This window comes from Cervus canadensis, chromosome 6 (assembly GCF_019320065.1).
Source record: "Cervus canadensis isolate Bull #8, Minnesota chromosome 6, ASM1932006v1, whole genome shotgun sequence".
NCBI lineage: Eukaryota > Metazoa > Chordata > Mammalia > Artiodactyla > Cervidae > Cervus > Cervus canadensis.
Genome location: NC_057391.1, coordinates 47,749,832 through 47,762,804, shown reverse-complemented (window position 1 = coordinate 47,762,804; position 12,973 = coordinate 47,749,832). Strand labels below are relative to the sequence as shown.

At 37.6% G+C, this 12,973-nt stretch overlaps 1 protein-coding gene across 2 annotated transcripts in view; it reads left to right on the top strand.

Moving 5' to 3' along the window:
• Positions 1-12,973, top strand: part of MINDY2 (MINDY lysine 48 deubiquitinase 2) — a 75,895-nt gene that overhangs the window by 18,193 nt on the left and 44,729 nt on the right. For both annotated transcript variants that reach the window (XM_043471835.1, XM_043471834.1), the window contains exon 2: positions 118-175. In XM_043471835.1, coding sequence (XP_043327770.1) covers positions 118-175 — 58 coding nt within the window. The remainder of the gene's footprint in view (positions 1-117; positions 176-12,973) is intronic.

Genomic DNA, 12,973 nt, shown 5'->3' with positions numbered 1-12,973 from the left:
TGAGTATGGTATACATATAGTAGATACATATAATATATATACATGTGTTTCTGACTGAAGAAACACTTTAATTACCTAAAACATTTGATTTTATAGAAAAAATACTTTGTTTTTCAGGTGAAACTTCCACCGATGATGGAAATCATAACTGCTGAACAGCTGATGGAATATTTAGGTTAGTGTTGAAAGTGAATGACTTTTATATCTCTTTCAAGATAAAACAAAGTTTTCAAAGCTATTATATTACCAAATTTCACCTTTTTGAAGCTATTTTTAATCTCTTAACTAAATAATTTTATTAGTGTGTTTCTGTTCTTGGATGGTACAGACTTCTTTCTGACCAGCATTAAAATTCTTTAATGTAAATAAAGAGACTAGTGACATCTAGAAAACAACAAGGTATATATTAATTCCAATAAATTACAGAATGGGAAATGGCATAGAAACTCTAACAGTGCATGTAGAGAGTGTTTAAAAATATTGAATAGACTTGAATTAAAACCCAGAAAGTGATTTAGAGCAGTGCTACCCAAAATATGGTTCACGAACCTATGCCAGTCAATAAAATGTTAGACCAGTCTGCAGTGAAATAGAGGCTTGTACTAGAGTATAAAACATTTACTATAGGAAGCACACTGTTTAGTCCATCTGAAATATTTTTGAAGCCAGTTTTTCTTGATGAAGGAAGCAGCATATTGAGTTACATTCTTATGCAAGCTTCCTATTTCAAAACAGACCATAATACACAGTTTGCAGATCAGCTGCATTCAGAACTTGTTTACAGAGCAGGTAGTTGTTTATCACACTGAGGTCTTTTACAACTTAACAAGTAAGAATTTATATATTTGCACTGTTACCAAATGAGAAATCTTAATCCATATTCTTATTTTTAGTAATTAAATTTCTATTAAAAAGACCTTATTAGCTGATTAGTTTGTCTATGCTCTTCCAGACAACTAGCTAACTGATTTTTTGGTGAGATGTAAGTTTAGTGAAATAATTGAGATTACAGCTTTTGGAAGACCTTTTTACTTATATAACTAATATAATTTAATCCTATTCATTGGCTAGGAACCTCATCATTAAGTGTAGATTACTTCAAAACTAGATATCTGAAAATAGAATTTCTGTTTTCTACCTCTTTTACTCTAGCTTGGTGATTCTTAAACTTTGTGATTTCTAAATTATATTTCATAGAAAAAGGCTGAAATATGCTTAGTGGTTTTGAGGAACAGCCAGAGGACTACCAAGGACTGCAAAGGGGAAGTGTCAGGAGAGGAGATTAGAGATAATGGAATCCTATCTCATAGAATATCCTAGGCTTTTATAGCAACTTTGACTTTTGCTGTGGGTGATCTGAGAAGCCGTTAAGGATTTTGAACAGAGAACTGACATGATCTGACTTTGAGTTTAACAAGAATTCTCTGGCTTCAAACAGAGTAATAGAAATGAGATTATAAAATATGGTCAGATTCTGAGTATAGAGCTGACAGAATTTGCTGATTAGTTGAATGTGGAGTGAGAGTAAAGTCGAGTTACCCAGTGATTTTTGGCTTGAACAACTGGAAGGATGGCATTAACATCAACTGAAACAGGAACAAATGGAAGGAACATGTTTACGGAAGAATATCAGGATTTTGGTTTGGGGATGTTTATTGACTTTAAAGTGGAGATATCAGGGAGGCGGTGGGATATATAAATCTAGAACCTAGAAGACAGGTCTAGATCAGCACTGTACAGTGAACCTTTGTGTGTTGATGGAAATGTTCTTTATCTGGGCTGTCCAGTTTCATAGCCACTAACCACATATGGCTCTTGATCTCTTAAAATGTAGTGAATATTTAGCTACGTTTTAAATTGTAGGAAAGTTGAATGCTTAATTTTAATTTAAATTAATATAGCCACATGTCATTACTGGCTGTTGTGTTGGACAGTGCATGTCTAGCCTGTAAATACAAATTTAGGAACAGTAACTATCATATAAAGGATCATTAGACTGAGTCACAAATAATATGAACGTAGACAAAGAAGACATCAGTGGACTGAATCTGGGACATGCCCGTGATTAGAAGCTGGAGAAGAGGAAGAATAGATAGAAACTCAGCTATGTAGAAGAAAAACTGGAGACTGATTTCCTAGAATCTAAATGACGAGTTTCAGTGAAGAATGAGAGACTGTCTGAGTCAAATGTTGCTAATAGGCTTTGCAGGATGAAGACTAAAAATTAACCACTGATTGAAGCCATACAGAGGTAATTGGTAACTTCAGTAAGTCCACAGGATGAAAACCTGACTGGAGTAGGCACAAGAGAAAATCAGAAGTCCTAAGACATAACCAATAAGAATGAAACATAATGCAGCCACTGTGGAAAACAGTTTGTTACTCGATGGGCATGAGTTTGAGTAAACTCCGAGAGTTTGTGATGGACGGGGGGCCTGGTGTTCTACGATTCATGGGGTTGCAAAGAGTCAGACACGACTGAGCGACTGAACTGAACTGAACTGAACTGAAAGAAGCTAATATAGAATTGCCATATAACCCTACAGCTTCCCCCAAGAGGAGTAAAGACATATGTCTATGCAAGAACTTGTATAGGAACGTTCATAGCAGCATTATTCATATATGCCAAAAAATTGGAAACAATCCAGGTAGCCATCAACTGATGAATAAACCAACTGTGGTATATCCATACAATGAAACATTATTCAGCCATAAAAGCAAATGTACTGATGTATTCTATAATATAAATAAGCCTTAAAGATGTTGTGTTAAGTGAAAGAAGCCAAGTCATAAAAGACCACTTATTGTGTGATTCCATTTATATGAATGTTCAGAATAGGCAAATTTAGAGACAGAAAGTAGGATTTGTGGTTGCTTAGGACTGGGGAATATAGGGGGGAAATAGAGATTGACTGCTAAAGGGTATAGAACTTCTTTTGGGGGGGACCAAAATGTTCCAAAATTAGATCATGATGATAATTTCACAGTCCTGTTAATATAGTTCAAAAACATTGAACTGTACACATTACATGGGTTAATTGTATGGTATGTGAGTTATGTTTCAATAAAGCTGGTTTTAACAAAAGAAAATTGGAGGAAAGGAATTGAAAAATATATTTTAGACAAATGAAGAATTAGTCTTAGGTAGTACAGATAGTTCATCCTTAGCAATAGAAGGGAAGATAGACTGTTAAAAATAGGTGCAGGTTGGACTTCCTTAGTGGTTTAGTGTTTAAGAATATGCCTGCCAATGCAGGGGACATGGGTTTGTTCCATGGTCTGGGAGGATCCCACATGCCACAGAGCATGTGTGCCACAACTGCTGACCTTCCTACACCACAGCTACTGAAGACTGCATGCTCTAGGGCCTGTGCTCTACAACAAGAAAAGCCATCACAATGAGAAGCCCACACACTGCAACTGAAGAGTAGCCCTGTCTTACTGCAACTAAAGAAAGCCCACAGGCAGCAACAAAGACTCAGTGCCGCCAAAGATAAATAAACACAAAAATTTTTTAAAAGATAGAAGTAGATGGGTAGATGTGGGTGTGGTAGCTTGTAGAAGGTCTTTTAAGTACTTTTATTTTCTCAATAAATGGGAAATCAGATCATCAGCTGAGGGTGAGAATGAAGGAGGAGTTATTGAAGATGAGAAGGAAGGTATAAAATAGTTGCTTAGACAAGTGGGAGAGTGAATGAGGAGATGCAGTATGATTCCTGGGTTTTACCCTGGGGTTGGTGAGACCAGCCAGCGTTGGTGGTATGATTGCTGCAGTCACATTCTGCTGCATGAGTATACGCTTACATAGTGGAGAAGCAGGGTTTAACCAGAGCTGGGTTTTTGCCAAGTGAGTATGTTGAAGAAAGAGTCTAGGGAATTGAAGTTATGTGTAGATATACCTGTGATATAATTATAATAATGAGCCATAATATTTAAGTTGCACAAAGAGGAGATGTGGATATAAATACATTGAAGAAAAATGTGACAGGATTTAGTGGATTGTAGGCCCTAATATAGTCGAAGAATTTTTGGAACCTGGTAGTAACAAAATTGTATGATCATAGGGAATGAGTTTCTGATATAAGGTGGAATATATGATTTTTGTTGGAAAAGAGGTCAAGGAACAGAAAGGCCAAAGTATTAGGTGGGTCATCTCTATGAGCATTAAAATTATCAAAAATTATGGCAGGATTTGTATCATAGAGAGATAGTGAGCTAGGAATGAGGGAGATTGACCTAAAAGTTCGTAGAGAGCTATAACCAGGTGGGTGAATAATGGGTAGTAGTATATCATGGCATGGGTTTTAAAACTGAGTTTTAGGGAGGATGAGGGGAAAGGATGATCATAAGGAACAAGTAGATATCTGCCACCAGCAGATTCACTGGTAAAGAAGTATAAGCGAGAAAAGAGCTATGACTTGAAAGGGCTGCAGTGTCATCAAGGCAGAGCCAAATTTCATTTAGGCAGAAGGCGAAGGAAACATTAAGAAAAAACATTTAGTAGCTTTGTTGTTGAGAGACCATGAGTTCCAGAGGACGTTGAAATCCAAAATAGGAATTTAGTGGTCATGGATGGGAAGATCCCCTGGAGAAGGAAATGGCAACCCACTCCAGTATTCTTGTGGAAAATTTCATGACAGAGGAGCCTAGTGGGCTACATACAGTCCATGGGGTTGCAAAGTGTTGGACATGACTGAGTGAATGAGCACACACAAGTCTAAAGATGCTATTTAAATCTGTGGAAACAGATGAGATCATTAAGAGAGAAAGAATAAAGAGAGAAATGGGTACAGGATTGTCGCCTGAAGTTTCCCAGCCTGCCCAAATTGGGTAGAACAGTGTTTCTCAACCTTTTTTTTCAGTATTGCCCCCCACCACCACCCCCCAAGGAGCCTTTGTAGACATCTTTGTCCTAATCACTCCAGGAAATTTTAATACCACAGACATACTGTGTGTCTCTTCGTGCTCTGTGGCCCTTTGAAGGCCACAAGCCCTTATAATATCTAAGATATTTTTGCCCCTACCCTCCCAGAATCAGTTTTTGCCCTCTTAGGGGGGCAACATCGCCCCTGCTGAAATACATGTTAGAAGACAGAATGGTAAGGGAAGGAGTAGCCACTAAGAAGAAAGGAGAAAAGCCAGAAGAGGGTGATCCAGTGAAGCCAAGAAGAGAAGAGTGCTAGGAGGGAGAATAAGAGAGTGTTGAATACTGGAGAATATTCTCTACATAATTTGGCAACATGGAAGTTATTGTAACCTTCACAGAAACAATGTCAGTAGAGTGACTGGATGGAAATGAAATGGTGAGTTGAGGAGCATTTAAGAGATGAGTAAGTGAAGACTCAGTTGCAGATAACTTTTGAGAAGTTTGTCTATGGATGGGTATGAGAAGTAGGTGAAGAGTAGGAAAAGGTTTAGTAGAGAACATGTGACTTACCTTGGGTTTTGTGGTATACTTAGAATCCTTGTAAAGAAGGTGGTATACTTAGATCCCTTGTAAAAAAGGAGAAAGATTGTTTTAGGGCTAGGTGTAAACTATTTTAAGCTCAAGCTCAAGGTAAATAAATGTAAGGCATTTTTTCCCCTTAATTTTACTTATTTTTTGGGGTGGGGCTGTGTTGTGTCTTTGTTGCTGTGCAGGATTTTTTCTAGTTGTGGTGAGTGGAGGCTATTCTCTAGTTGTGGTGCGTGGGCTTCTCATTGCAGTGGCTTCTCTTGTGGAGCATAAGCTCTGGGCATGCAGGCTTCAGTAGTTATGGCACATGGGCTCAGTAGCACAGGCTTAGTAGCTCCGAGGCATGGGATCTTCCCAAAATCAGGGCCTGAACCCCTGTCTCCCACATTGGCAGGCAAATTCTTTACCACTGAGCCACCAGGGAAACCCCTGTAAGACATGTTTGGAAGAAGGGTGATTTGAGTACAATTTGACTGTGGTTGGTAACTCTGCATGTTACAGAAAGGTAGATTGGAGATTGGGTTAGTAGGCTACAGCTAAACTGAGGAGTTTTGGAAGCCAGTCAGAGAAGTTGTTTACTATGGTAGGCTGCCTCATGTATTTTAGTTCAAGAGGAGTAAACAACATGTTAAGTGTAGTTTTTAGGATTGTCTGGTTGAGACCGATCAGGAAATAGTAATAGCAGTTCAGATGTGGTCAAATATCAATAGATTTTTGAATGCCTAATATATGTAGAAAATGTATATTTTTGAGCCCAGTTTCCTATCCATTTCTTCCATATCCAACTGCTATCTGTCCTACTTTCTTTGTTCTCATATCATGACTATAATCACCTAAACCTATACCACCTGGCATAGTAGCCACTGGCCACATGTGGCTTTTGAGCACTTGAAATATTGCCAGAGTGAATTGAGATTTTCTATAAGTGTAAAATATATACTGGATTTCAAACATTTAGCTCAAAAAAGAATGTAACATATCAGTGATTTTTGTAATGATTATGTGTTTAAATGATAATATTTTTAATATACTGCACTAAATAAAATATATTATTAAAATTACTTTTACCTAATTCTGGGACTTCCTGGTGGCTCACTGACTAAGACTTTGCACTCCCAATGTAGGGGGCCATGGTTCAATTCCTGGGCAGGGAATTAGATCCCACATGCCACAACTAAAGATCCTGTATGCCACAACAAAGATCAAAGATCTCAAGTGCTACAACTAAAACTCGGCACAGCCAAATAAATATTTTTAAAAAATTTTTTACCTATTTCTTTTTACTTTTTAAAAATGTGGCTATTAAAAATTTGAGGTTGCATACAGCTTACATTATATTTCTATTGGACAGTGCTAACCTACACTATGATGCCTCTCCACAGCTTCTTATTTCATCCTGGCTCTGCTGTCTGTGCTACCATAGACTGATATCATTTACCTAACCTGTTCCTTCTGTTATTACCATCAGTCTTCTTGCCTTTTTCTATTCTGTCTTCTGGGACAAAATAAGCTCTTTTGCTGTTGGTTCTTGTAGCTAAAGAATGCAGTTGTAATGGCAGAGACCCGTGAGCAGAGGCAGAAGGCATATAAATGGATGTACTAATAGTAGGAAAAGATAAGACTGAAGTAGCAATAAAAGCATCATAAATTATAATACCTCTTGATTTTACAGATGAGGTAACCAAAGCTCAGAAAGGTTAAATAATGTGTGCTCTCAACCTGGGCACCTTCTACTATTATTTTTTAAATGCTGAAAGGCTAGTATTCTCAAAAGTGTATCTCTTCTCCCTTCCTACCACTCAGGTGTGTATTTTAAGTTTGTACTTCTTGTCTCTAGCTTCCTTTTTCTTTTTTCTTATCCAGCAAATATTTACTAATCATGTACTATAGACACATTGTTTGGAGTTGTCAACAATACAGTCAGTGTGACTGCACAAATGTACTCTGCTAAGAAAATGTTAACATGGTATTTTTCTTGGAAAGAAAATAATTAGTACATCTTGGTATTTTAAATTTATCCAACTGTTATGTTTTAAAAAGTCCTAAAGAAGCAGGACATAGAGTAGAGAGTTTTTTAAATTATAGGGAAAAGAAAAATTGATGAAGAAATGTTTAGATCTGGGGTAGGTGAAGAGGTTTGGAAGTCCTGGGTGAGGGTACTGGACTACTAGGGATAGCATGAAAGTAATATGATCCTAATGGCAGGTAGGGGAGAAGTGAGCAAGAGTGATTTGATAAGAGAGATTCTGGAAACTCTGCCTTGCCAAAGATAAAATTTATTCAAGGCCATTTCTGCCAGAACTAACTGTTTAGTTTTCTAAGCTATTTGGATTTTGTTCTCTTGAGATGACTGAAGTTCTCTGGAGGAACCAGAGACATTTTGCATTAATAAGCAAGCACTAGTAGAAATATTGTAAAAGAAACCATTGAAGACTTTCCTGTACCCAGATGAGGAACCATGGGGAATGGGAATTTTGATTGTTAAAGATTAGAAGAGGTGTGGATTTTAATTTGGAAATTTCTAGAGCAGGGCCTTGAAATTTGGAAGGAAAAGCTATGACAAATCTAGACAGCTTATTAAAAGCAGAAACATCACTTTGTCAACAAAGGTCCATATAGTCAACGCTGTGGTTTTTCCACATGTAGTCATGTATGAATGTGAGAGTCGGACCATGAAGAAGGCTGAGCATCAAAGAATTGATGCCTTTGAACTGTGGTGTTGGAGAAGACTCTTGAGAGTCCCTTGGACTGCAAGGATATCCACCCTGTCAATCCTAAGGAAATCAGTTCTGAATATTCATTGGAAGGACTGATGCTGAAGCTGAAACTCCAGTACTTTGGCCACCTGATGCAAAGAACTGACTCATTAGAAAAGACCCTGATGCTGGGAAAGATTGAAGGCAGGAGGAGAAAGGGATGACAGAGGATGATTGGATGGCATCACTGACTCAATGGACATGAGTATGAGCAAGCTCCAGGAGATGGTGAAGGACAGGGAAGCCTGGCATGCTGCAGTCCATGGGGTTGCAAAGAGTCGTACACAACTGAATAACAAGAGCAGGGCCAAACTTGAACATGGCTTCTTGGAGAACTTTGGCCTCAAGAAAGAAACATGAAAGCTTGGATACCTGGGAAGTACTGGGAGATCTAATAAAATAAAATGGGAATGACGTGTAGGTGAAAGGCAGAAAATGGTTAGAAAGATAAGGTAAAGAAGCACAACATAAACTGGAATGTGAAACCGTTCATCTCAGATTGGGACTTGAACCCACGTGGCCGGGACTCAAACCTGGCCAAAACCCAGTTTAGGACTCAAACCTGGCAAAAACCCTGCTTGGGACTCTAACCCACGTGGCCAGAACTTGAACCCAGCCAAAACCCATGGTCTTCCAACTGAGATCACAGAGCTGGTTTAGGGGTGTAATGGAAGTTCAGGTTCTTGATGTCTCAGTAGAAAGAATTCAGTGAGAGACAAAGCGATATATGTAAGAAGTGGATTTACTTAGAAACACAATACACAGATAGAGTGTAGGCCATGTCTGAAGGCAGGAGTAACCTTGGGAGAAGCACATGCCACAGACAACATCATGGGCCTTCGAACAGAGAGAGTGTGGTCTTGAAATATGGTGTGGTTAGATTTTGGGGGCTGGATAATTTCGTAGTCTATTAAGTGGGAGGATTATTCCAGCTATTTTGGGAAAGGGGTGGAGATTTTCGAAATTGGGCCACTGTCTACTTTTTGGTCGACCCTTGAAACTGTTGTGGTACCTCTACGTGTGTCATTTAGCTTGCTGATGTGTTACAATGAATGTATCTTGAGGATCAAGGTCTAGTCCAAGTTGACTTGTCTGCCATTTTGGACCCATTTGGTTCTAATCAGTTTATGTTGTGTCCTCAGACTTTATCATTCTTTCAGGGGTTGTGCCCTGTCCCCTTCCCTCCTGTTTCAAACGTATAGTATGATTTTTATAGTTTGTATGATCGTGAGATTAGCACCATATTATAGTGAGGAAAATAGTTGGTGGGATGGTGGTGCTGTCTGACTTTTTAAAAGATATTTTTTCTTTTTTTTCAAACTGATGCGAAATATTTATTCCAAATTAGATATTTTATGCAGTAGTTTTCCCCCTCAGCAGACTTGTGATAACCACATCTTTTGAATCTGTAAATAATGTTATCAAAATAATCTTTGAAATCTCACAAAAATTTATATTTTACAATCCACCCTGAATATCAAGGCTGCAAGAATTACACAACATTTCCTATATCCAAATATTTTACAGCTGTATCCGGAAAGAAAAAAATAAAAGGAAAAAACCACATATGCTTGGTTAAGGGCTGACATTACCCGAGCAGCCCGAAATAAAATAAAATATCCAAATTATTAGCATTAATTTATTACAACTATAACTTCAATAGTCACTTTGTCATTGACAATGATTGCTTGAGCACAGGGGTGTGTGTTCCAAGGGCTGGTAGTAGAAGCTGTTGCTGCAGACCAGTGTCTCTTCCTCTCTGCACTGCCAGCTCCCACCTGTGCATTGCCCTATATATACTGTGTGTATGTGTGTGTTTTAAAAATATTTCCCACCACATGAAGTTCTCTCTATTAAGCAGATAGCAGAGAAGAACAACAACAAAAGCTAAACCAGCCAATCCCTCGCTCTTAAAAGATAATTTATCTTTTGAACATAAATACTGTAAAAGCAATACTGAAGCATTTTAATTTTGCCTACAAAATTTTGTCCACAAAGAGTTGGACACGACTGAGTAACTAAACTGAACTGAACTGAATTTTGCCTACAGTTAATTGCGTCTCTTCTTTTCCAGGTGCTTACCATGGGATAGGTTCCCTACTGACAAACCCTGTCTGCTGTTTTTGGCCTAGTGTAGCTGTCACGTTTTTGCTTCTTGATTTCTGTTTGTCTGGAATATCCCATTAGTAGCAAAGTCTTAGGGATTCTTTCTTTGAAATTCTTTCCTCTCGGTATACTGGTATTTGGGAGTGTGGTTTATTGCAAGCTCTTTTGTTTTCTCTACTATCCAAACTGGACTGTTTACAAATGTTATCTTCTTAAAGCACTAATTTTATCCTTCACTTGTCGACTTAAAAACAAAGATCCCTTAAGATCTTCACAAGCAACCAAACTTATCAATGTGGTATTTATGATTTTCTGTAATCTGATCAAGGTTACCCATCCAGCCACATTTCCCACCACTCTGCAACATAAATCTTATGTATGCTGCTGCTGCTGCTAAGTCGCTTCAGTCATGTCTGACTCTGTGCGACCCCATAGATGGCAGCCCACCAGGCTCCCCCGTCCCTGGGATTCTCCAGGCAAGAACACTGGAATGGGTTGCCATTTCCTTCTCCAATGCATGAAAGTGAGAAGTGAAAGTGAAGTCGCTCAGTCGTGTCCGACCGTTAGCGACCCCGTGGACTGCAGCCTACCAGTCTCCTCCATCCATGGGATTTTCCAGGCAAGAGTACCAGAGTGGGTTGCCACAGCCTTCTCCAATCTTATGTATAAACCTCCTTATAAGCTGTCCACAGGGCATGATGTTTCTTATACATGCTTTTTCCTTCATTCTTTCTCCCTCGAAGAATGCTTTTCCCCTCACTGCCTTGGCAAGTTTTGCTTTAGATACTACCTGCTCCAAAGGAGATTTCTAAGTGCTACAGGCTATCTCAATATCTCTTTTCAAAATCGTGTGATACTTAAGGCATTTATTACAGTTTACAGTATATTATATATACCTTATTATTATCTTATTCTGTTTTCTGTATGTTCTTTACCTAACCAGATTACTAGTTTTTTAAGAGAAACAGTCATTTCCAAACAGGTTATTTGTTTTAACCTGTTGCTGAACACGGAATAAACTATCAATAAATACTTTTTGATTGAAATAGTGTTGTTGATCAATTTTGAAATAAAGGCTAGATAAGTTAGACAAAACAGCAATCTTAAGAGGTGATTTTTTAGATATCTAAAACTGAAGTATGTTCCCTTAAAAACTCAAAATCAGTCTTTTAAAAATATCTAACTCTCTATTATAAACTTTTCTAAAAATATAGATGTCTGTTACTACATAAGATATCACCTCAAAATTTAGTTGCTTTGAACAATGAACATTTATTGTCACAAAGTACCTGTGGGTCAGGAATCTGAGTGTGGCTGGATGACTCTCATTTAAGGTCTCTTACACAGTTGCAGTCAGCGTTTCAGTTGGGGCTGCAGTCTTATCTCCAGGCCCAGCTGAGGAGGATCTACTTCTAAGCTTGCTTACTTGGTTTTTGACAGGATTCAGTTCCTCACAGGTCATTGGACTGAGGTCCTCAGTTTCTCATTAACTGTGGCCAGAGGCCTCCTTCAGTTACTTGCCATGGCCTCTCCCATAAGGCAGCTCAGAACATGACACGTGGCATTTTTCAGAGTGAGCAAGTGAGACAGCACCATGATGAAAGACACAGTGTTTTCTTTTCTAATTTTTTAAGTGACATTTCATTAATTCAGTTGTATTTTATTCACTGGAACTGAGTCCAGTCCACAATCAAGGGAAAGGGATTAGACAGAGGTGTGAATACCGGGCAGTAGGGTACGTCAAAGAGGCTGCCTCCCTTAGCGAGGCCATTCTTCTCTTGTCAAAATATCTTTTCTGACCTCAGGAAAAGAGAAGTTGCTTATCTGAGTCTTTCCCAATATTTATTACACTCGTAACACATAAGCTTTATTCTATGATAGCATACCTAGGGTCATTTAGTATTGAATTATATAATATTCTGCATCCTGACCCTGCTAAAATGTTAGAAAAACATACACTACAGTGTTGTATCAGGATAATTACAGAACTTAAATGAAATAAAGGATCAAAGTATAGCAAATATGGTCCCAATTATTTGAATAAATAATGTATAAAATTTACTCAGCGTAGTTTTCAGTTAAGTGCTATATTAAAATCTCAACATGTAAATATACAATGTGCCAGTTATAGTAAGTTTTCAAAAATATTTGTTAAATATACTTGCTTATATATTTCTGTGAATGAATGAATTTAGTATTTTTGGAGTTCCTTTACCTATGGTATAATAATATTATTATTAGTTCGATTTTGCTGTCTTAAAATTCTAAATAAACCCACAGATAATAATATATTGATGTTTATAGGAATTCTCTGGTTATCAAAATTGGAGACATTGAAAGAGTACTTGATACAGTCATTGGAAGTTTATTTTGAATTTAAAAATAAAAGTTATATAAAAGCAATTTATCAACTTGTTAGTGGTTTAGGAGGCTGAGTGAGAAGTTGGTCCGATATATCACTGTTTATATAAAAATTAATTCCAAATAATGTAAAGAACTTAAATGTAAAAAAAGACAAACATAAAATTACATGAAGAAATTATATGTGAATGTTTGTATACTCTGAAGTGGTGAAAATCTTTCTAAACATAACGTCAAGCTCAGAAGCTGTAATAGAAGAATGAGACTATGTAAAATTAAATATTTCTATATGGTG